Raw genomic sequence first — 25,058 nt, 5'->3', positions numbered from 1 at the left:
CCGAAGAACACCATCCCAACCGTGAAGCATAGGGGTGGCAATATCATGTTGTGGGGGTGCTTTGCTGCACGAGGGACTGGTGAACTTCACAAAATAGATGGCATCATGAGGATGGAAATTATGTGGTTATATTGGAAGTTAAAGCTAAAGCTTGGTCGCAAAGGGTCTTCTGAATGGACAATGACCCCAAGCGTACTTCCAAAGTTGTGGCAAATTGGCTTAAGGACAACAATGTCAAGGTATTGGAGTGGCCATCACAAGCCCTGACCTCAATCCTATAGAAAATTTGTGGGCAGAACTGAAAGTGTGTGTGAGCAAGGAGCCTACAAACCTGACTCGGTTACACCAGCTTTACAATTTAAAGGCAATGCTACCAAATTCTAATTGAGTGTATGTAAACTTCTGACCCACTGGGAATGTGATGAAAGAAATAAAAGCTGAAATAAATAATTCCCTCTACTATTATTCTGACATTTCACATTCTTAAAATAAAGTGGTGATCCTAATTGACCTAAGACAGGGAATTTCTACTAGGAATAAATGTCAGGAATTGTGAAAAACTGAGTTTAAATGTATTTTGCTAAGGTGTATGTAAATTTCCCACTTCAACAGTACATTAATAGATTTTTCATTACAGGTAAAACAGTATTAAACTTAGAACTGGAGTTAAAGTTCATTCTTAGTTCATTTCAGTTTCTATAGTTAATTTCAGTTCATTTTAATTTCCTACAGTTCATTTTGGTTCCTATAGATTATTTGTCTGCTGATGGTCTACGTTCTGTAACCGCAGGGCTGCATTCCACTTCTGTAAAATTCACTTCCGTCCACTCGCATTGCGCCACCTTGATAACTCTTCCCCCCACAGATCTGAGAGAACTGGTTTAACAGGTGAAAACAATGGCGGGAATTTCTACCTATCACTTATACATATCCAGTTCCTTTGTATCCGGGAAGGAGAAGTCGTCAAGGTTTGAGGGAAGGGAGCAAGTTTTCATGTGTGCAAGGTCTGATTCACTCACCGCTGAGTTAATGCGGTCTGTCTGTCAACGGATCACCTACACCACTTCACCCCTCGAAAGGCTTTGCAGATGAAATCCTCATTAGAGGGCAGTGCAGAATAATTGACTCGAGCACTCATGCATATGTAGATCCTGTTATATTCTTAAATAAGGTCAGTCAAGTAGACTGGGGGGAAAATGATTACATGTTCGTGTACCGGTATGCTCCCATACGTAAATGTAAAATTGGCTTTGAAATGCATTCTTGCACACAATCACATGCGTACTCATAAACATGTTAACATGAACAACCCAAGAGCTTGTTACTCAAGCTTATTCTCTCTCTCTTTTCCTCCCTCTCTCTTTCCTCCTCTCTGCCAGACGGCTGACTAAGTCCACTCTCCTCCTCATCCCTCTCTTTGGGAGCCACTACATGGTGTTTAACTTCCTGCCTGACTACTTCCATGTTAGCGTGCGCCTCTGCATCGAGCTCTGCATGGGGTCCTTTCAGGTATTCTAATCCTTTTGCGCACACTCACTCGCTTGGCCTGCACACACAAACAGATTCACGCTCTCTCAGATACTGTACTCACTGGTGAGAGGCTAGCATGTCTTGGGGATATGATATTTGTGCCTTTTTGTAACTTTCTCACTCATCATTATTCAGGATTATTTGTAATCGTGGTGGCGTCCACATTCATGTAGTCTTTTGAAACGTATTCTATTCATATTTACAATAAAAGTGACTCCAAAATGACACTATTTTATTTACCATTGATTTCTATTAGGTGCAAAATAATCTGAAACACAACCAAAACGAACCGCAAATTTATCCAAAAAATGTGTAGAGTCACAAGTTTGATGTGGTCATTGCGTGCTATAAATATGGAACCAAACACTTACATTTTTACAACTTTAATACACATATACCGTAAGTGAATTTGTCCCCAATACTTTTGTCCCCCTAAAATGTATAAGAAGTGCTATAATTACTAAATGAAGTAATTGAAAAATAGAACAGTTAACATGAAACGTTTTAGAGAAAGCAAAATGAATGTGGTTTACAGCACCTTCGGTATTCATCCTCCTTGACTTTTCCCACATTTTGTTACGTTACATCCTTATTCTGAAATGGATTAAATAAAACACTTTCCTCATCAATCTACACGCAATACCTCATAATGACGAAGCAAAATCAGGTTTTTAGACATTTTTTCAAATGTATTAAAAACAGAAATACCTTATTTACATAAGTATTCAGACCCTTTGCTATGAGACTCAAAAATGAGCTCAGGTGCGTCCTGTGTCCATTGATCATCCTTGAGATGTTTCTATAACTTGATTGGAGTCCACCTGTGGTAAATTAAATTGATTGGGCATGATTTGGAAAGGCACAAGTCTGTCTATATACTGTAAGGTCCCACAGTTGACAGTTCATGTCAGAGAAAAAACGAAGCCATGAGGTAGAAGGAATTGTCCTTAGAGCTCTGAGACAGGATTGTGTCGACGCACAGATCTGGGGATGGGTACCAAAACATTTCTGCAGCTTTGAACACAGTGGCCTCAATCATTCTTAAATAGAATCGGGGGAGAAGGGACTTGGTCAGGGCAATCGGGGGAGAAGGGACTTGGTCAGGGAGGTGACCAAGAACCCGATGGTGACTCTGACAGAGCTCTAGAGTTCCTCTGTGGAGATGGGAGAACCTTCCAGAAGGACAACCATCTCTGCAGCACTCTACCAATCAGGCCTTTAGAAGAGTGGCCAGACGGAAGCCACATCACAGCCCGCTTGGAGTTTGCCAAAAGGCATATAAAGACTCTCAGACCATGAGAAACAAGATTCTCTGGTCTGATGAAACCAAGATTGAACTCTTTGGCCTGAATGCCAAGTGTCACGTCTGGAGGAAACCTGGCATCATCCCTATGGGGATGCATGGTTGTGGCAGCATTATCCTGTGGGGGTGTTTTTCAGCAGCAGGGACTGGGAGATTAGTCCGGATCGGGGCAAAGATGAACGGAGCTAATTACAGAGAGATCCTTGATGAAAACCTGCTCCAGAGCATTCAAAACCTCCGACTGGGGGCGAAGGTCACCTTCCAACAGGCCAACGACCCTAAGCACACAGCCAAGACGACGCAGGAGTTTCTGAATGTCCTTGAGTGGCACAGCCAGAGCCCAGACTTGAACCCGATCGAACATCTCTGGAGAGACCTGAAAATAGATGTGCTGCAAAGCTCCCCATCCAACATGACAGAGCTTGAGAGGATCAGCAGGGAATAATGGGAGAAACTCCCCAAATACAGGTGTGCCAAGCGTCATACCCAAGATGACTCAAGGCTGTAATCACTGCCAAAGGTGCTTCAACAAAATACTAAGTAAAAGGTCTGAATACTTATGTAAATGTGATATTTCTGTTTTTCTTCAAACCAGTTTTTGCTTTGTCATTATGGGTGTAGATTGATGAGGAGAAAAAAACGATTGTATCAATTTTAGAATAAGGCTGTAACCTAACAAAGTGGAAAAAGTCGAGGGATCTGAATACTTTCTGAATGCACTGTATCATATACCATTTTATGGCTTTATTTACAATTATACTGCCCACCGTTCTTCTCTTAACTGTTGAGAACATCTGTGTGCTTAATTGTTTTGAATATTGATAGTTGATTATATATCCTCTCTCTTGTAGGGGTTGATTGTCGCAATTCTCTACTGCTTCCTCAACCAAGAGGTGAGTTGTCTTAACATTCTACTTTAAAGGCCCAATGCAGCCGTATTTATATCAATGTCAAACAATTCCTGGGTAACAATGAAGTACCTTACTGTAATGGATTGTCCATTGCTTTTTAGAATTTAGCTAGAATTTTCATGGGAGTGGTCTTATTGGGAAGGGGAAAACTGAAACTAGCTGTTATTGGCAGAGAAGATTGGAACTCTTCGTTATTGGTCTATTAACCTATTGATCTCACAATGATGTCACCATGGAAAGCAGAAACTCCCACACTTGCAAAACCTGCTGATTTAGAAGGTCCTGTGTAGATTGTATTTTTAACCAGCAACTATCAGGAAAATAACACTGATCAAATGTTAGTTTTATAAAACATAGGAAAAAAACATTTTGAGTGTACTGGGCCTTTAAATACACACCAACCATACTGCTCTGTAGATGTTGCTTTGATATAAAGCATTAGAATAATACAATATAATCGATTTCGCAGGTGTGTATCCAAAGCAACTTACGATACAGTGAGTGCTTACATTTCAGTTTATGTGACCCCAGCAGGAGTGAAACCCACGACGCTTGCATTGCTGTGCGCGTTGTCACACAGTGCTACATGTTCACATCTGTTTCTCACCATACAAACACACTCAAATGTCTCTTCACCACCATAAATGTGTCTTTCTTCAGCGGGTTGGTTCAGCAGGAGCCAAATCTGCGGGAAGCTTCAAAGTTTCAAATGAAATGGGGAGGTAGGGGGGTTTTGTCTGGGCACCGTGCCCAGGTTAATGAGGCCAAAATGTTGACGTAAGAAAGCCTCCAAAAAGTAAATAAATACATACAGCCGAAATATTAATTCGGAATCAATCATTTCTTTCCATATACACATTTTATATCCATATTAATATAATCCATGTTTTTATAATCCAAGTGTTTCTGTAGAAAGTGTAGTTAATCACCCACAGACTGGTTTATAATAATGGACTATTCCACCCTGACAGAGTTCACGTGCATTGTTTCATGCGATTTGATTGCAAATGTGACTTTCATTGACATTAAGCTGCAGCAATGAGTCGCTGTCAGAGTGGGCAGAGAAAAGGAAAAGAAAGAAGGAAGATTTAATTTGAACAGAAAAAGTGACCTTAAGTTAACACATTTCTTTAGTAAAAAGACAGTGCTGCTGATAATACCGCCATCGCCGTGGAGGCAGAGGACTGGAAGGGAAACCTGCTGAAGTGCCTATAGAAAATCTACACATCCTTGAACACTCTTCACATTTGGCTGCCTTGATGAAGGAAAAAGGAAACCGCACACTGCTCTTGGTTGTATCACTGATATTTAATAATCTTACGTATCAGCCTCACGGCCTTCGTCAAAGCTCTCAATTGCTCAGATGTGCGAGTGCCTTTTGAACATTTGGCTGCCTTTAATGTGATTTGTTTCCTACACATCTACAGAACCTACTCCACATTTTCAAAGTGGAAAATAAGTTATAGAACATTTTCCTAGACCCCCCCGTCAGTTAATACTTGGTGGAAGCACCTTTAACAGCCAGTACAGCTGTGGATCATTTGGAATAAGATTCTACCAACTTTTAAGGCAACATACAACACAGTATAGCGAGATCCACTGCATTTAACAATGGCAAGGTGACTAGGAATATGGTCGAATACAAACAGTGTAGTTATTCCCTCCGTAAGGCAATCAAACAGGCAAAACGTCAGTACAGAGACAAAGTGGCGTCGCGATTCAACGGCTCAGACACGAGTCGTATGTGGCAGGGTCTACAGACAATCACAAAGGGAAAAGCAGCCACGTCGCGAACACCAACGTTTTGCTCCCGGACAAGCTAAACACCTTCTTTGCCCGCTTTGAAAATTACACAGTGCCACCGACGCGGCCCGCTCCCAAGGACTGTGGGCTCTCGTTCTCCGTGGCCACCGTGAGTAAGACATTTAAGCATGTTAACCCTCGCAGGGCTGTCAGCCCAGACGACATCCCTAGCCGCATCCTCAGAACATGTGCAAACCAGCTAGCTGGGGTGTTTACGGACATATTCAATCTATCCCTATCCCAGTCTGCTGTCCCCACTTGTTTCAAGATGTCTACCATTGTTCCTGTATCCAAGAAAGCAAAGGTAACTGAACAAAATGACTATGACTAGTGCTTTGAGAGGCTAGTTAAGGATCATATAACCTCTACCTTACCTGGCACCCTAGACCCACTTCAATTTGCTTACCGCCCCAATAGATCCACAGATAATGCACTCACCATTGGACTGCACACTGCCCTATCCCATCTGGACAAGAGGAATACCTACGTAAGAATGCTGTTCATTGACTATAGCTCAGCCTTCAACACCATAGTACCCTCCAAGCTCATCATTAAGCTTGAGTTCCAAACTGCCTCTGGAAGCAACGTTAGCACAATAACTGTTCGTCAGGAGCTTCATGAAATGGGTTTCCATGGCAGAGCAGCCGCACACAAGCCTAAGATCCCCATGTGCAATGCCAAGTGTCGGCTGGAGTGGCGTAAAGCTCACCTCCATTGGACTCTGGAGCAGTGGAAACGCTTTCTCTGGAGTGATGAATCACGCTTCACCATCTGGCAGTCCAACGAATTAATCTGGGTTTGGCGGATGACAAGATAACGCTACCTCCTATGCACCTTTGCATAGTGCCAACTGTAAAGTTTGGTGGAGGAGGAATAGTGGTCTGGGGCTGTTTTTCATGGTTCGGGTTAGGCCCCTTTCAGTGAAGGAAAATCTTAACGCTACAGCATACATTGACATTCTAGACTATTCTCTGCTTCCATCTTTTGTTTCAACTGTTTGGGGAAGGCTCTTTCCTGTTTCACTATGACAATTCTCCCATACACAAAACGAGGTCCATACACATATGGTTTGTCGAGAACGGTGTGGAAGAACTTGACTGTCCTGCACAGAAACCTGACCTCAACCCCATCGAACACCTTTGGGATAAATTGGAACACAAATTTTGGATTGAGATATTCGACAAGCAGCATTACTTTTGGTAATATAGTGTATATATACAGTGCATTCTGAAAGTATTCAGACTCCTTGACTTTTTCCACCTTTTGTTACCTTACAGCCTTATTCTAAAATTGATTAAATATACAGTACCAGTCAAAGGTTTTGACACACCTACTCATTGCAGGGTTTTTATTTATTTGGACTATTTTCTACATTGTAGAATAATAGTGAAGACTTCAAAACTATAAAATAGCACATATGGAATCATGTAGTAACCAAAAAAGAGTTGGGTCATTGGATTATTTGGATTATTTGGTGTTGCGAGTGCGCTGAGAGTCGGGAAGCAAGTACAGGTAGTAAGTGTTTTAATAAGTAAACAAAACACAAACAACGCACCGACATGAAAACAGAGTCAATAACACCCGAGGGTAGAGCCACGGGGAGTGATGGATATAGGGCAGATAATCAAGGAGGTGATGGGAGTCCAGGTGAGTGTCATGAGGCGCTGGTGCGCTTGACGATGGTGACAGGTGTGCGGGATAATCAGCAGCCTGATGACCTAGAGGCCTGAGAGGGAGTTGATCTTTTAACACAGGCTTCTTTCTTTTCACTGTGTCATGCAGGCCAGTAATATGGACTGAATGCAACGTTGTTGATCCCTTTGTTTTTTCAATTATTGTGGTGGCAGCATCATGTTATGGATATGCTGGTCACCGGCAGGGACTGGGGAGTTTTCTGCGGGACAATTACACATAGTTTTATGCAAAAGACACTCCAGAATGGCTTTCCGATTAGGTGTTGAGTGTTCGTGAGTGTTCCAGTCTCAGTCCTGACTTAAATTGGCTTAAAATAAAATCAGAGACAATGTTTAAATATCACTGTCCATCAATGATCCCCAACCAAACTTGCTGAGCCTGAGCAATTTTGAAGAGAAAAAAACGGTGGATCTATTATGCCCTGAGAGTTGTGCAAAGTTTAATCTTAATTAAAATGATTCACAGTTGCAATGGCTGCCAATGGTGCGTCCACCTAGTAGTAACTTGGTGGTGTGGAGCCCATGATATATTAATTTGACATTTATCTTAATTGAAACATTTTTCTATAACTTTCTTTTGTTTTGAAAATGTGGAGAAGGTTGTGTAGATCTGTAGGAAACCAATTCAATTAAATTTTAAGCCAGAAAAATGTTGTTTTTTTAAGGCGGTGTAGAATTTCTATAGGCACTGTATCTGATGTTGTCTGGCCAAAAAGAGTATGGCATGTCATACTCTTTTTGACCAGACAGCATCTGATACATGGGCTACATATAGTAAGACAGAGGGGCGCTGTTTCGGTCACTCAGATTCTTTCTCCTGTGAGACAGTTTCAGCCACTTGGTGGGTGCACAGTTCACGGTTCGGTTACTGGAATTATTTTTGGATGAACTTGCGAAGGCAACCTACTTTTTGAAGTGATTTGTTTGACAATCAGATGAAAACATCATGACTGGTTGTGCTCATGACACATTTTAAAGGTAATGCAACCATGTCTTTAATATAAAACCTATTTTAAAAAGTTGTACATAGGAGAGGGGGTGAGGGGTCTATAGGGGGTTTATAGAAGGTTTTATAAAAGGAAACAGCATATCAGAAACACCTCCGTCCATCCATCCGTCAACAACACTGAAATTGGCTGCTTTTGGAGATCATACAATGTGTACTCAGATTGTAGAACCAAAGGTCTTGTGTCTGTTTCTATCAGGTCCAGAAGGAGATCCATATGAGGTGGCTGAGGTGGCAGGATAACAGCTACGGTGTGGTACTGCCCGGTGCCAAGGGTAGTCAGATGGACACACCGTTCTAGTGCTCTTCATCCACCTCTCCTCTTCCTCTCCAACCTCTGTGTTTTTAATGAGTGTCTTTCGCCGAGATTAATGAGTGTCTTTCGTCGAGGGGTTGGAATAAAGCGGAAGACAAGATTCCATTGGATATCTGTTTACATTGAACAATAAAGTAATGTTCTTCTTCTCCTTCCTGTGACCTCCACACATTGATAATGTACTTTTAGGAACGACTGCTGTACATTGTGTCCTTGAAACCTGCGATGTCCTCTCCTCTCTCATCACAATCTCATTTCTAAAGGGACTACCATTTAGCTCATCCATTGTGTCGAGCTCGAGTTTAACTGTTTGGCGCATTGTGAAATTCTCCTCCTCCTCCTCTTCCACTCAGCATCATCTACGGTTTTGTTACATTGAAGGACAATGGAAGTCTATCTCTGTGTAACTCTGGTCCAGGGCCTTACCTTACGTTCTCTGTGGTACTACACCACGTTTTGATGTGTTTTTAGCAAGTCAATATGATTGACCTTCTACTGGAAAATAGATGTATTAAACGTGCCCCCTGTTTTTCAGGTTTTATTAGAATATTATCTTATGATGTGTGTGTTGCATTCTGTGTTTTAGTGCATTTTTGTTTGTGTGTTTCTCTCTTTTTGTGTTTCTCTCTCTCTCTGTGTGTGTGTGTATGCATGGCCATTGCTCCAATGCCATAGATTCTGTATGTAGTATTATGTCCCCTTGAGGTCCTTTGATATGGCTTTTTGTGGCTATTGACCATAAGCAGGAGAAACACACTGCAGGATAGAAATTCATTAGCCTCTAGCTGTGAAATGGGGCCATTTCTACTATGAAAATAAATATGGCTACACGTGCAATGCAGATACCATGCCAACTGCATTGTGTGCTGATGTTAAAAAAAAATTCTACTTAGGGTCAAATTATGTTTGAATAAAGCTGTGTGCTTTAACGTAGGCTGAATGTGATGCATAATGAAACAGAATTCTAAACAGAAGAATGTGGTGTCTCTTGAAATAAAGCTACATTTATACTTGAACAGGCTACTGTATTTGCAAGGATCGATGGTGTCTGCTAAGAGTATCAGTCTCACTGCCGTCAAGTGGGGATTCGTATTGCAAGACAATCTACGACAATTCTACAACCTATCTGAAGTGACTGTTTCATTTGTAAGTCGCTCTGGATAAGAGCGTCTGCTAAATGACTTAAATGTAAATGTAATGTGAGCTGGGTCTTTCCAGGAAATGAGTGCGTTTTAGCATCCCTTTATGTTAAGTAAAAAATGTGTACCAATATTGAATTTTAAAAGCCTGTTACATTGATTGAAGTGCCCTTTACTATAAACCACATTTTTCTGAAGCTTGCATTCAATTCAGACTTTAGTTTAGTTTCACTTGCACTTATTCTAAATGCTAACGTTTTAGCATTTGTGGCACAAATCCCATCCAAGTCCTGGTACCGACATTAGCATTTTTTGCACATCATATCCAAATCATCCAAAAGTATCTAAAATTGATAGTGAAGCTCCACAAAGTCACTTATAGAGACATATGAACATAATGTGCAAAGACGTGTATAATATCAGTACCATGACTTTAATTGGATTTGTGCACAAATGCTAAAAAGTTAGCATTTGGACACAGTGCCAGGGAAACTAAACCACAGCATGGATTTCTGTCAAACCTTGTCCATAGACTGTTTACAGGGTAAGGAAACTAATGTGAACTTTGTAATTTGGGTGAACTATGCCTTTAAGATGAAATCTTCAATCAGTCAACAGTGAACCCTGTTACTTTATTTGGCACTTAATAGTATTGTTTATTTTATTAACAACTGAGTGGCCAAACACGACTCCAACACCACCATTAAGTTTTCTGCTGACACAACAGTGGTAGGCCTGATCACCGACAACGATGAGACGTCCTATAGGGAGGAGGCAGTTTGGTGCCAGGACAACAACCTCTCCCTCAATGTAAGCAAGACAAAGAAGCTGATCGTGGACTACAGGAAAAGGTGGGCCAAACATGCCCCCATTAACATCGACAGGGCTGTAGTGGAGCGGGTCAAGAGTTTCAAGTTTCTTGGTGTCCACATCACCAACGAACTATCATGGTCCAAACATACCAAGACAATGGTGAAGAGGGTACGACAAAATCTTTTCCCCCTCAGGAGACTGAAAAGATTTGGCATAGGTCCCCAGAGCCTCAAAAGGTTCTACAGCTGCACCATCGAGAGCATCCTGACCGGTTGCATCACCGTCTGGTATGGCATCTGCTCGGTATCTGACCGTAAGGCGCTACAGAGGGTAGTGCGAATGGCCCAGTACATCACTGGGGCCAAGCTTCCTGCCATCCAGGACCTATATAATAGGCGGTGTCAGAGGAACGCCCATAAAACTGTCAGAGACTCCAGTCACCCAAGTTATAGACTGTTTTCTCTGCTACCGCATGGCGAGCGGTACCGGAGCGCCAAGTCTAGGACCAAAAGGCTCCTCAACAGCTTCTACCCCCAAGCCATTAGACTGCTGAACAATTCATAAAATTCGCCACCAGACAATTTACATTGACATTGCCCCCACCTACATGTACAGATTACCTCAACCCCTGCACACTGACTCGGTACCGATGCCCTCTGTATATAGCCTCATTATTGTTAAAATTAGGTGAACTCAAAAGTTTGTTATGACCAAGTTATACTTCTTAAAAGGCACCGAATTGTTAGAATGACCCAGCTGGCAACCGGAGAGTTGTTGGCATCAACATATCAGGGGCTGCATACTGCCGTTGTGCCCTTGAGCAAGGGACCTACGCCCTAACTGCCCATGGGTCTTTGCTTTGGGGCGCTGCTCTGAGGCTTACCCTCGCTGTAGGCCCACTTCTGATGTAGGGTATATTGTGCAAGCAACCCAACAGTTAGATTAATACATATCTATTCTCTTCTAATAAATTGAAATGCTATTTTATCCTACCAATGTTTTCTGCCGCGTTCTCGGCATAACTCCCTTTCCACACTAGTTTATGACCTCAATCAAAAGTTCAGACAGGGGACGCCGCGCCCTCAGGCAGCACTCAGAAGGAGAGCGATTTAGCTTGTTGTTCCTCCACTGCGGTTTGGGATTTAAGGAATGGGAAGTATAGAATTCCTGGACAGGATGTGGAGGAGTACAGCACAGCCCCTTACGTCGCGTTGCTGGATTGGTTTTTGAGGAAAGACAACTCCACACTATTTATCCCGCATCTGGAGGAGACCGTGGAAGAAACGCGTAAATTGAAACCTCGCTCATCCAGTGGACCCAAATCGACTTTATCTGTTACTGGTAAGCAACTTTATTTGATTGCATGTTTTGCTTTCTCTATACATGTCCATTTCAAACGCATTTACATGGTGCGATCTGGGATAATAACTGAATACGACTCTAACTGTAGGTTATGAATTCACGTCTGATCCGCAGTTATTGGAAGTTTTGCAGGAAACTTCTTTGTTATTAGGCTATAGTCTATGGGTGTCGGGCAGGACATCGTATTTGGACTGCTATACGCTGAAGAGATGCGTGAAGATATTGCGCAAACGCGTTCCAAACTAGAAACAGCGGGAGGGATAATTTATTTCTGGGCATGGGCCTTCAGAATAGAAAAGGCAAAGTTATTATTATGCACACAGTTCAAAATACTTTTCCATTCCATTGCATCGCGCCAGACGCACCTTAAGTGGAAACACGTTTATTTTCTTCTGGATAGTGACGCGGGCGTGTCATGGAGAAAGAACAAGAACGGAAGATGGTTAATAACAGGGTCTACTCTGCTGTCTCTTCATCTAGCTTTGTAGCCAGTGTTACATGTCTAGACATGATGTCTGTAAACCTACCCTGCTGGGGAGCAGTTTAAATGGGTCGAATCTCTTGTCTGCTCAACTCAGCTGTTGTTGGTTGTTGTATTCCATAGTATGGAGGGAGCCCCTTAGGGGTCATGGTCATTTTTTATTCGTTCCCTCAATAAAAATAAAAGAAATAGTTCCCTCAATAATTCTCTCAATATAAAAATGTGTTCCCTCAATTTATTAATTTGTTCCCTCTGACCGAGTGCATGTCCATGTCATGCATTGATCAGAGTTAATTTAATTATACTTCAATCTGGACGTGAAATACAAATATATTCTTAATTGTTTGAATGTATTATTGAGATAATCTCGTTCATTTACATAGTTTTTACTCCCTTTTCAGAACCATGATTGATATGGCTGACTTGATGAATGATAGTTCAAATGACAAGCTACTCTTGATTCCTTGTGGGTTTGTGTAGCCTGTCTATAAGAAAAGCATTCTCATTATGTAGAATCAGTGGTGGAAAAAGTACCTAATTGTCATACTTGAGTAAAAGTAAATATACCTTAATAGAAAATTACTCGAGTAAAAGTGAAAGTCACACAAGTAAAATCCTACTTGAGTAAAAGTCTAAAAGTATTTGGTTTTAAATGTACTTAAGTGTCACAATCAAATGTAATTGCTAAAATATACTTAAGTAGGTAAGTAAAAGTGCAAATCATTTCAAAATCCTTTTTTAAAATTTATGAATAGCCAGCGGCACTCTTAACACTCAGACATCATCATTTACAAACAAAGTATGTCTTTAGTGAGTCCGCCAGATCAGAGGCAGTAGGAATGACCAGGGATGTTCTCTTGAGAAGTGTTACAAAAATGTTCTGTCCTGCTAAGCATTCAAAATGAGTATTTTTGTGTGTCAGGGAAAATGTATGGAGTAAAAAGTACATACATTTCTTTAGGAATGTAATGAAGTAAAAGTACAAGTTTATGCTGAAAGACAAATATAAAGAAAATATATATCGTAAAGTACAGATACCCGCAAAAAACAACTTAAGTAGTATTTTCAAGTATTTTTACTTAAGTACTTTACATCACTGTGTGCAATGATGGTCCCATTCCCACTTCCCAGCTAGCACATAACATTCTGAGAACCATATGTCTCTTAGAGCTTGTTGAGTGGGTAGTTGTCCTATAGTTAGTTTGCATACAACCTTCCCATAACATTCCCTACAGGTTTTTGTTATGGTTGTATTTAAAGTCATGTTCTCAGAACGTTAAGAATCAGCGCTGTTCCATGGGAAGTACTTAAGCATAATGTTTCCTCATGGTTCTATTTAAAGTCATGTTCTCAGAACATTAAGAAAACTTTCCATAAAAACCACAAGAAATCATTAGTAACGTTCAAAGAACGTTCTAAGAATGTCATTTAAAAAAGATATACCTTCCGTTCTCAGGATCAACAAAACTCTCTGTCCTCTGTCTTGTAATCTTAATGAGTGCTTATTTCCTTTGCAATAAGGTATGTTTGAAAATATTCAAATTAACAGCTTTGTTTGAGTAAAAAAAAAACATGGTATGTAAGCACCATTCTGGTGGCGCAATGGACTAATTCAATGGATAGAGAGCAGACGATCATAGTTTTGAATCTCACCGATGCCGTGCCACAATAAATAATACATGTGTTTGCATGATTAATGCCTAAACAAATTCATTTCAAAGTGTCCTATCTGTGCTTGGAGAAAACAGTTAACTTAGTCTAGCAGGGTAATTAAAAATCTTAATGAAACATGCTCTCTATAACGTTATTTAATTCAAATAACCTAGAATTTCCGCTCTCAGAACGTCAATAACACCTCCCAGGTTCAGTGAACCATAGAAAAACATTCTCAGAACCTTGCTGCAACCTAAGAATGTACATTCCCAGAAAAGGCTAAATGTTGACTTCAGTACTCAGAACGTTTTAAAAAAACGTTCAGTTCTAACAGTCAGAAAACGTATGGCTTCTTTCCCAGAACCAATGGGAAACCAAATATGTAAGTTCCCACAACTTCCAAGGAACCAAATGTGCTGGATTGGCCGATAGACTAACATATTGCAGCCTTAATGTAATTCTACTCACTGGGCATCAACGTTGTTTACATGTCATTTCAATGAAATGACTTTGAACCAACGTGGAATAGACGTTAAATTGACGCCTGTTCCCAGTGGGTATTTAGGTAATTACATGCTTCAAATGGTGATGATCACTAACCATTCAATAGCTTATTTCCATTTTCAGTGTTTTCCTATGCCTCTGAATCAAAAGGGCAAACATTAGTAACGGTTCTTTAGATACCTACCCTGGCAATTAGCTAATTTCCCAGTGAACGTATTGTCATCACAACAAAGCAAATAGCTTTAGTTATGAACAAAGAGCCAGAGCCACTTTAAACCATATTTCTGTGCCTGGTAGGTTATGTTCACCTGGCTATAGCGCAGGGATGAGTGGGCATCATTTCACCTATTAACACCGAAGCACAAAAAATGTCCATGCCTTTCCTTTTTGCCTCCTATGAGTCATATGCACGATTGTGAACATAAACACATCCAGGAGCTTGGCTGCGCCATGTTTTGCTGGACGTACAGTACCATTTGAAAAGTTTGGACACACCAACTCATTCAAGGGTTTTTCTTTATTTTCACTATGTTCTACATGGTAGAATAATAGTGAAAACATCACAACTATGAAATAACACATATGGAATCATGTAGTAACTAAAAAAGTGTTAAACAAAGCAAAATATATTTTATATTTGAGATTCTTCAAGGTAGCCATAATTTGCCTTGATGACAGCTTTGCACACTCTTGGCATGCTCTCAACCAGCTTCACCTGGAATGCTTCTCTAACAGTCTTGAAGGAGTTCCCACATATGCTGAACACTTGTTGGCTGCTTTTCCTTCACTCTGCGGTCCAACTCATCCCAAACCATCTCAATTGGGTTGAGGTCGGGTGATTGTGGAGGCCAGGTCATCTGACGCAGCACTCCATCAATCTCCTTTGTGGTTCAATAGCCCTTTACACAGCCTGGAGATGTGTTGGGTCATAGTCATTTTGAAAACATATGATTGTCCCACTAAGTGCAAACCAGATGGGAAGGCGTATTGCTGCAGAATGCTGTGGTAGTCATGCAGGTTAAGTGTGTCTTGAATTCTAAATAAATCACAGACAGTGTCACCAGCAAAGCACCCCCACACCATCACACCTCCTCCGCCATGCTTCACAATGGGAACCACACATGTGGAGATCATCCGTTCACCTACTCTGCGTCTCACAAAGACATGGCGGTTGGAACCAAAAATCTCAAATTTGGACTCATCAGACCAAAGGACAGATTTCCACCAGTCTAATGTCCTTTGCTCATGTATCTAGGCCCAAGCAAGTCTCTTCTTCTTATTGGGGTTCTTTAGTAGTGGTGTCTTTGCAGCAATACGATCAGTCTCCTCTGAAGAGTTGATGTTGAGATGTCTGTTATTGGAACTCTGTGAAGCATTTATTTGGGCTGCAATTTCTGAGGCTCGTAACTCTAATTAACTTATTGTCTGCAGCAGAGGTAACTCTGGGTCTTCCTTTCCTGTGGCGGTCCTCATGAGAGATAGTTTCATCATAGCGCATGATGGTTTTTGCGACTGCACTTGAAGACACTTTGAAAGTAATTGACATTTTCCAAATTGACTGACCTTCATGTCATTTCTCTTTGCTTATTTGAGCTGTTCTTGCCATAATATGGACTTGGTCTTTTACCAAATAGGGCTGTGTTCTGCATACCACCCCTACGTTATCACAACACAACTGATTGGCTCAAACGTATTAAGACGGTAAGACATTCTTTAAACTAACTTTTAACAAGGCACACCTGTTAATTGAAATGGATTCCAGGTGACTACCTCATGAAGCTGGTTGAGAGTATGCCAAGTGTGTGCAAAGCTGTCATCAAGGCAAAGGGTGGCTACTTTGAGGAATCTCAAATAGAAAATATATTCTGACTTGTTTAACACTTTTTTAGTTACAACATGATTTCATATCTGTTATTTCATAGTTTTGCGCCGCCCTATGGGACTTCCGATCACGGCCGGTTGTGATACAGCCCGGGATAGAACCTGTAGTGACGCCTCTAGCACTGAGATGCAGTGCTTTAGACCCCTGCGCCAGTCGACCTTATGAATCGGAGGCATATGAAAAATCTGAAACTGAAAATAAGCTATTGAATGGGCAGTGATCATCACGATTTGAAGCATGTAATTAACTAAATAGAATCACGTTTAGGCTGCGATATGTTATCGACCAGGTGGGGCCATCATGGCAGCCTACATAAGGAGAATGCCATCGTGTGGCGCAGCGGTCTAAGGCACTGCATTGCAGTGCTAGTGGCATCACTACAGATCCGGTTTCGATCCCGGGCTGTGTCGCAGCCAGCACACAACTGGCCCAGCGTTAGGGGAGGGTTTGGCCGGCTGGGATGTCCTTGTCCCATCGCGCTCTATTGACTCCTTGTGGCAGCCGGGCGCAGTGCACGCTGACTTTGGTCGCCAGCTGTACGGTGTTTCCTCGGACACATTGGTGGTGCTGCTGGCTTCCAGGTTAAGCGAGCAGTGTGTCAAGAAGCAGTGCGGCTTGGCGGTGTCGTGTTTCAGAGGACGCATGGCTCTCGACCTTCGCCTCTCCCGAGTCCGTACGGGAGTTGCAGCGATGGGACAAGACTGTAACTACCAATTGGGGAGAAAAAGGGGTAAAAAGTACCACAAAAAATATATAAATACAGAATGTGGTTTTTAGGCCTATTTATTATACATGATGATCGGTACGATAATGAATCAATGTGTATATAAAGCATGAGCTATTCATAAACATTGATCATATGTATTAGTATGCCTATATGTCACCCCCCCCCCCCCCCCCAAAAAAATAAGTTGACTATGTTTTGAAAAGTGACTTTATTACTATCATTATGATTGGTATTCTGCAGTGTAATTAACCCAATCACCTGTCCACCTCTTTCCTTCTGCGTGTCAAGTTGTTGCCCTGCCTGTGATGTATTAAACTCTCCATCTTCCCCATAGGGTCAGGAGAGGATGCCACGCCCTCGGACTCACCTTCTGGTGCTGCTGGCAGCGATATGTGTGGCAGAGCCCTTTACCACCCCCAATGGCAGCGACAACGAGGTCCTGAAACACACAGAGGCGTCACTCACCAAGAGCCAGGTCAGTGACTGTCTGTGTGTCTGGGACCCTCTTCCACATCAGGGCCAGAAGTTTGCTAGGCTGGTTAAACCAGACTGAACATGGCGCTGAACATGGTGAAAAGTTTCTTCATTAAAGCAATGTTAGAACATTATTGTCTGTCAAGACATTTGGAAGTCGGCTGAAGCTAAATCCTAAACCCTGGGCGCCAGGCTGATGGATCTGTGGGAAACTGTTGAATTAAGATTTTAGGTGACGTGATGCGACATGTTTCGCAGTGACTTGGTTGTCAACGTTTTCTCTGCGGCTTTTCATTCGCTGAGTAAAGCATATCACCCGATACTCTCCTGCTTTTTGAGTTGAAGTGGTGCGAGTCATTTTGAGTAGACCTATTCCTTTGTTCCTCTCTTCTCAGAACCTAGAGATTGAGAACGCCATTGGGAACTTTAGCAGAACCGAGCAGGGGGGTGGACCAGCCGCAAGTGAGTGTCTCAAGATATTGAGCCTATTATTATGTTGTTGTTGAATACTGAGCATCTGTAATCTTCTTGTCTATCTTCTTCTTCTGTCTCTCTCTACCGCTCTCCCTGCCACCCGCCTTTCCCCTCCACTTACTGCATCTCCGTATTCTTCTCTGATCCATCTCTTTTTTTCCTCAGCCCCGGCAGCCTCGTTCAACACCACATCTAACCCAGCCCCAGCTCCTACCCCCACCCCTCAGTGCCCAGGTAATCAGGTAGTGTTGGTGGGCAGCGAGGGCTGTGGATGCCCTGTTGGCATGGTGAATGTGGCAGGAGAGAACTGCACCTGCCCTGTGGGTTACACTCTGCAGCGAGCAGCAGGGTGCCTTGGTGAGTCCATAGACTTGTACTAGAAAGCTCCTATTACTTCCAAATGGTGAAAGCCCTCAATGGCACTGCCAACATGCTTTGGTCCAAGTGCACCCTCTGTCTAACTCAGTAAAGAGCAGACTCCTACAGTGCGCGAGTGGTATGGTCTGTGCCACTTTTAACATGGAATCTACTGTGCTGCTCTTTTATATTGCATCTCTCGTTCTGCATCAGATGTAGATGAGTGTAAAGGGGAGGGGCCAGGGCCATGCAGTCTCCATGCCGACTGCACAAACACACCCGGCTCATACCTGTGCAAATGTCTTCGTGGTTACCTGATGGGTGCAGGAGGATGCCAAGGTGAGTGTGTGTTTGGTTTTAGAGTTATGTGATATTCTCTCTGTGTGTGTGTGTGTGTGTGTGTGTGTGTGTGTGTGCTTATTCATGTGTGTGTTTCAGATATTGATGAGTGTGCTCTAGCTGAAGTGACCGGGCTGCAGGCATGTGGGTCTGGGGCAGACTGCAGGAACACCCTTGGATCCTTCTCATGTTTCTGTCCAGTTGGATACGTTATGGCTCTTGACGGACACAGTTGTGTGGGTGAGGTCTTTGTTACACGAGGGAACATTATCTGTGTGTGTGTGGACGTGTTTAAGGATACTTGTGGAGAGCAGAAGTCCAAACAAAAATTTGACCAACTGGGGACATCTTCTAGGCCCCACAAAGTCAAATGCTATTTCTAGGGGGTTTAGGGTTAAGGTTAGTATTAGTGTCTGAATTGTGTGTCCACAAGGTCAGTTGTGCAAGACTGTATGTGTGTGTGTGTGTGTGTGTGTGTGTGCACTTTTTTAGATATTGATGGGTGAATGATAGAGAATGATATATGTATATTTGTCTCAGACGTTGATGAGTGCAGCTTTGAGGAGCAGTGTCGCAGGGAGCTGGGGAACGTGTGTGTGAACACCCCTGGTAGCTTCGTGTGTCAGTGTCAGCCTGGCTTCAGAGCAGAGGTCCCAGCCTGCGTCGGTGAGTTCTCTTGTGGTTGCTGTCATTGTTTCTTCAGTATGTGCCAATCTGATTCAGACTGAGGCTGACAATGTAATTCAATTGTAATTCAGTTTTGTGAACGGATCGGATTGTCCGAAGCGTCGAACACAGGCGGTTGGCATAAAATGAACAGACCAGGGGCAGTGGTTCCTTTTCCGTTGTATCGTTTTACTAAAACGGGCCTTCTCTCGCCCGACAACATAACTCCAGTACAAGGAAGGTCCAGCGTTGAAACACCAGCGTAACAAAACAAATCAACAGAAACTAAGCCGTTGACCAAAAGGCCGTGGCTGAAAAAGAAAGCAAAACAACAAACGGCTACTCCTGTCTTAGACTATCGTCGACACGTAACAGTTCCAGGAGGAACGCTTCTCTCTACCTAAAGCCTTGCCTCAGTTAACAGAGAGACAAGGTGCCCAGTCACAGAAGCTTTCTCTGAGGTTGAAAAAACTGACGTCCTCACAGGTCCCCGTCTCTACTCTCAATCCTCCCCCAGCTCCTCTCCTGGCACACCGATATAGGAGGAAGGCACAAAGCAATTAGTGAGCCCAGCTGTGTACTAATTGGCTTTACACTGAGTACCTATGCCCTGAGGAGGGTGCTGTCGTGTCGTCTTCCTCCGGCTGATCATTGAACTCTCACAGTATATTAAAGGCCCAGTGGAGTGTATTTTACAGTATATATTATATACATTCCCACTCTATGAGGTTGGAATAATACTGTGAAATTGTAAAAATGATGATAATGGCCTTTTAGTGTAAGAGCTGTTAGTGTCCAAACCTCTCTGCAGCAAAACGGCTACTTTTCAGTTTTCCCCTCCCCACTCAGAACACTCCCAGAGAGTCCCAGCAAATTTTTGCTTGAGAAAGAGTTAGGTAATACTAGTTAGGTAATACTGTTAGAATACCACATGGTACCATCAGTTAAGTAATACTGGTAGAATACAACATGATACCATCAGTTAGGTAATACTGTTATAATATCACATGATACCATCAGTTGGGTAATACTGTTATAATACCACATTATACCATCAGTTAGGTAATACTGTTATAATACCACATGATACCATCAGTTAGGTAATACTGTTATAATACCACATGATACCATCAGTTAGGTAATACTGTTATAATACCACATGATACCATCAGCTAGTTGTTACTGTTATAATACCACATGATACCATCAGTTAGGTAATACTGTTATAATACCACATGATACCATCAGTTAGGTAATACTGTTATAATACCACATGATACCATCAGTTAGGTAATACTGTTATAATACCATATGATACCATCAGTTAGGTAATACTGTTATAATACCATATGATACCATCAGCTAGTTGTTACTGTTATAATACCACATGATACCATCAGTTAGGTAATACTGTTATAATACCATATGATACCATCAGTTAGGTAATACTGTTATAATACCATATGATACCATCAGCTAGTTGTTACTGTTATAATACCACATGATACCATCAGTTAGGTAATACTGTTATAATACCATATGATACCATCAGTTAGGTAATACTGTTATAATACCACATGATACTTGTATGATAATGTGTCACTATTGTTGTCTCTTGCTCGGCACTCGTCATCTCAGCTAGGTTTGTTGGCAATGGCATCGCAGTGTTAAAATGAATCCAAATTATGAAAATAAATGATTTTAACTTTAATATTGTAAGAATTATATATTAATGGTGCAGATACAAATGTTATAGCCTTGGGGCCCAGTAGAGTACCAAATAAGTTGTAAACAGATATAATTTGGGCACCATTAGATTGTTCAGATGTTTCAAGAGGAACCGAATGGCCATGCACAAACATGGGTGTTACTGTAATTATTGGTAACGTACACTACCATTCAAAAGTTTGGGGTCACTTAGAAATGTCCTTGTTTTTGAAAGAAAAAAACACATTGTTTGTCAAATTGATCAGAAATACAGTGTACGCCGTGTTAATGTTGTAAATGACAATTGCAGCTGGAAACGGCAGATTCTTTTGTGGAATATCTACATAGGCGTACAGAGGCCCATTATCAGCAACCATCACTCCTGTGTTCCAATGGCACGTTGTGTTAGCTAATCCAAGTTTATCATTTTAAAATGCTAATTGATCATTAGAAACCCCTTTTGCAATTATGTTAGCACAGATGAAAACAGTTGTTCTGATTAAAGAAGCAATAAAACTGGCATTCTTTAGATTAGTTGAGTATCTGGAGCATTAGCATTTGTGGGTTCGATTACAGGCTCAAAATGGCCAGAAACAAAGCCCTTTCTTCTGAAACTTGTCAGTCTATACTTGTTCTGAGAAATGAAGGCTATTTCATGTGAGAAATTGCCAGGAAACTGAAGATCTCGTACAACGCTGTGTACTACTCCCTTCACCGAACAGCGCAAACTGGCTCTAACCAGAATAGAAAGAGGAGTGGGAGGCCCCGGTGCACAACTGAGCAAGAGGACAAGTACATTAGAGTGTCTAGTTTGAGAAACAGATGCTTCACAAATCCTCAACTGGCAGCTTTATTAAATAGTACCCTTGAAAACACCAGTCTCAACGTCAACAGTGAAGAGGCAACTCCGGGATGCTGGCATTCTAGGCAGAGTTACAAAGAAAAAGCCATATCTCAGACTGGCCAATAAAAAGAAAATATTAAGATGGGAAAAAGAACACAGACACTGGACAGAGGAACTCTGCCTCGAAGGCTAGCATCCCAGTTAGGTTAGCATGTGTTGCGGGTATGATACTGTATTTGTGTCACTGTCCCAATACTTTTGGAGCTCACTGTATCGTCCTCCACTGTCCCTGTCCATAAATACAGGGCTTGAACCATTTCTCTTCTGCTCGCAAACACACGTGACCATCCTCTTTGAAAACATTACCAACCGTTTGAGCTATACCGAAGGTAGCAATTGGATAGCCCCATCGGCGACATTTCAAGCTAGCGGTGGAGTGAGTTTACGGTACATTCTTAACTCTATTACATTAGCGTGGTAATAGCAGACCCTGCACAAGAATAATGGGTGTGCAGTAGGTTGATAACGATATCAGCCAAATATGTTGGGTTGAAACATTTAAAACATCATTCCTAGCTAATTAGAAATGAGTAATTAAGTGAATGGGCGAGATTAAAAAAGGCAAATTGGGGCTAATTTGAGGGCCAACAGCAGATTCTTACGTGTGTAACCCAGTAGACCCTTCATGACCGCCCTGAGAAGCTTCCGGTTTGTGGACCTATGGCTCACGGTTCACGCTGGATGCATGATTTACTGGTCCTTTGGGGTTCATGCAGGACCACCCTAAAACTGACTTATCTTCTGTGATGTAAGTATTTCTTCATTGCTTTCTCTCTCTCTCTCTCTCTCTCTCTCTGTCTCTCTCTCTCTGTCTCTCTCTCTGTCTCTCTCTCTCTCTCTCTGTCTCTCTCTCTCTGTCTCTCTCTCTGTCTCTCTCTCTCTCTCTCTCTCTCTCTCTCTCTGTCTCTCTCTCTCTCTCTCTCTCTCTGTCTCTCTCTCTCTCTGTCTGTCTCTCTCTCTGTCTCTTTCTCTCTGTCTCTCTCTGTCTCTCTCTCTGTCTCTCTCTCTCTCTGTCTCTCTCTCTCTGTCCCTCTGTCTCTGTCTCTGTCTCTCTGTCTCTGTCTCTGTCTCTCTGTCTCTGTCTCTGTCTCTGTCTCTGTCTCTGTCTCTCTCTCTCTCTCTCTCTCTCTCTCTCTCTCTCTCTCTATCTCTCTCTTTCACAGATGTGGATGAGTGTAAGGAAACTCCAGATGTGTGTGCTGGTCAGGGTGTGTGTGAGAACACTTTTGGGAGTTATAAGTGTGTCTGCCAAAGAGGTTACCGGGGCAATGGCTCATACTGTGAAGGTAAGAAGCAATGTCATTGCATAACAGAACTGAACATTTCTGTGGAAAATGTATTTTAGATTTAGAGAGTTTAATAGTCACAGGGTTGCAGATGGAACTTGATGTTGATTTGTTGACAATGACTTGTGTCCCCTCTCCCTCCCTCCTCTCTCTCTCTTTCCGTCTCTCTACTCCAGATGAGAATGAGTGTGCATCAGGGCGTCACGGTTGTGATACTAATGCTCGCTGTGGGAACATCATTGGCTCCTACTTCTGCCAGTGTTACCAGGGCTTCAATGGGGATGGCCTCTCTTGCTTCGGTGGGTGAGACAGAAGCAGATGGCTTGTGTGTGTGGACGTGTGTGGATGTCTGTGCGTGTGTGCTCAAGGTGTTGCTGTACATACAATTGTTTTACTGTGCTCTACTACAGTGTATTATGATGGATGTCTGTTTGTTGCCATGGTTACAGATGTTGATGAGTGTGCCCTGAGCAATGGTCACTGTGAGCACAACTGCACCAACGAGCCAGGAGGCTACAGCTGCCACTGTGGCATAGGCTACCAGCTAGCCCAGGATGGACACAACTGCTCAGGTAAACTACAGTACTGCACTGGTAAACTACAGTAATGCACTGGTAAACTACAGTACTGCACAGTCAACTACAGTACTATGAAGTACACTACAGTACTACACAGTAAACTACAGCACTGCACTGGTAAACTACAGTACTGCACAGTCAACTACAGTACTATGCAGTACACTACAGAACTATACAGTAAACTACAGTACTGCACTGGTAAACTACAGTAATGCACTGATAAACTACAGTGCTGCACAGTAAACTACAGTACTACAGGGTAAACTACAGTACTGCACTGGTAAACTATAGTACTGCACTGGTCAACCACAGTACTACACTGTAAACTACAGTACTGCACTGGTAAACTACAATACTACACAGGTTAAAGGTCCAATGCAGCTGTTTTTATCTCAATATCCAATCATTTCTGGGTAACAATTAAGTACCTTACTATGATTGTTTTCGATAAAAAAATGTAAAAAAGAAAAAACTATTGCTTCTTAGCGAAGACTAATTTCTCAAGTAAGAATTTTTCTAGGACTGTCTGGGAGGGGTCTGAGTGGGGAGGGAAAACTGAAAACTAGCCGTTAATGGCAGAGAGGTTTGAAACTCTCTTTCTTATTGGCCTGTTAACTAAATTACCACATGGTGATGTCACCATGTAAGGCCAAAACTCCCTCCCACCAAAACAGGATGACATTTCAGGCTGTCTTTTCAAACAGCTCTTACACTTAAAAGGGCAATATCATAGTTCTCACAATTTGACAGTATTATTCCAACCTCATAGTGTGGAAATATTTAGAATACACAGGGAAATCATGTTTTTCACTGCACTGGGCCTTTAACTACAATTCACCACAGGTTAACTACTGTACTGCACTGGTAAACAACAGTACTGAACAGGTCAACTACAGCACTGCACAATTACTAGAGTATTCTACTCCATGTACAGGTAAAGAGCATATCGCTATTAACACAGACAGACAGAATGCTCTCCTTTGTGTACTCATAAAGAGTAAACTACCAGTAACATATATAGAGTACATAGCTAGTTAACTACCTACAGTACACTACAGAGCTAATGAATACGCACTAACCTGAATCTCCTCCCTGTCCTTGGTCCCCCAGACGTTGATGAGTGTGTGGTGCAGAACGGGACGTGTGAGC

The 25,058-nt window shown here is 42.1% G+C and overlaps 2 protein-coding genes across 3 annotated transcripts in view; both read left to right on the top strand.

Annotated features, from left to right (window-relative positions):
- The window catches only part of LOC115108718 (growth hormone-releasing hormone receptor-like), a 35,916-nt gene extending 26,351 nt beyond the window's left edge, over window positions 1-9,565 (top strand). Inside the window, exons 12-14 of the mRNA XM_065008499.1 lie at window positions 1,380-1,509; window positions 3,685-3,726; window positions 8,447-9,565. Coding sequence (XP_064864571.1) covers window positions 1,380-1,509; window positions 3,685-3,726; window positions 8,447-8,548 — 274 coding nt within the window. The 3' untranslated portion in view covers window positions 8,549-9,565. The remainder of the gene's footprint in view (window positions 1-1,379; window positions 1,510-3,684; window positions 3,727-8,446) is intronic.
- Window positions 9,566-11,662: 2,097 nt separating this feature from the next.
- The window catches only part of si:ch211-221n20.8 (uncharacterized protein LOC100034409 homolog), a 20,993-nt gene continuing 7,597 nt past the window's right edge, over window positions 11,663-25,058 (top strand). The window contains exons 1-11 of one of the 2 annotated variants that reach the window (XM_065008951.1): window positions 11,663-11,856; window positions 17,459-17,599; window positions 17,994-18,060; window positions 18,238-18,429; window positions 18,643-18,768; window positions 18,868-19,008; window positions 19,309-19,434; window positions 23,209-23,331; window positions 23,508-23,630; window positions 23,781-23,903; window positions 25,020-25,058. The exon at window positions 25,020-25,058 is cut by the window's right edge and continues 84 nt beyond it. In XM_065008951.1, the coding sequence (XP_064865023.1) occupies window positions 17,471-17,599; window positions 17,994-18,060; window positions 18,238-18,429; window positions 18,643-18,768; window positions 18,868-19,008; window positions 19,309-19,434; window positions 23,209-23,331; window positions 23,508-23,630; window positions 23,781-23,903; window positions 25,020-25,058 (1,189 nt within the window). In that variant the 5' untranslated portion in view covers window positions 11,663-11,856; window positions 17,459-17,470. The remainder of the gene's footprint in view (window positions 11,857-17,458; window positions 17,600-17,993; window positions 18,061-18,237; window positions 18,430-18,642; window positions 18,769-18,867; window positions 19,009-19,308; window positions 19,435-23,208; window positions 23,332-23,507; window positions 23,631-23,780; window positions 23,904-25,019) is intronic. The other variant, XM_065008952.1, reaches the window with a different exon arrangement.

This window comes from Oncorhynchus nerka, linkage group LG24 (assembly GCF_034236695.1).
Source record: "Oncorhynchus nerka isolate Pitt River linkage group LG24, Oner_Uvic_2.0, whole genome shotgun sequence".
Lineage (NCBI taxonomy): Eukaryota > Metazoa > Chordata > Actinopteri > Salmoniformes > Salmonidae > Oncorhynchus > Oncorhynchus nerka.
Note: the sequence above shows the minus strand (reverse complement) of the source record. Positions and strands in the feature narration are given on the sequence as shown.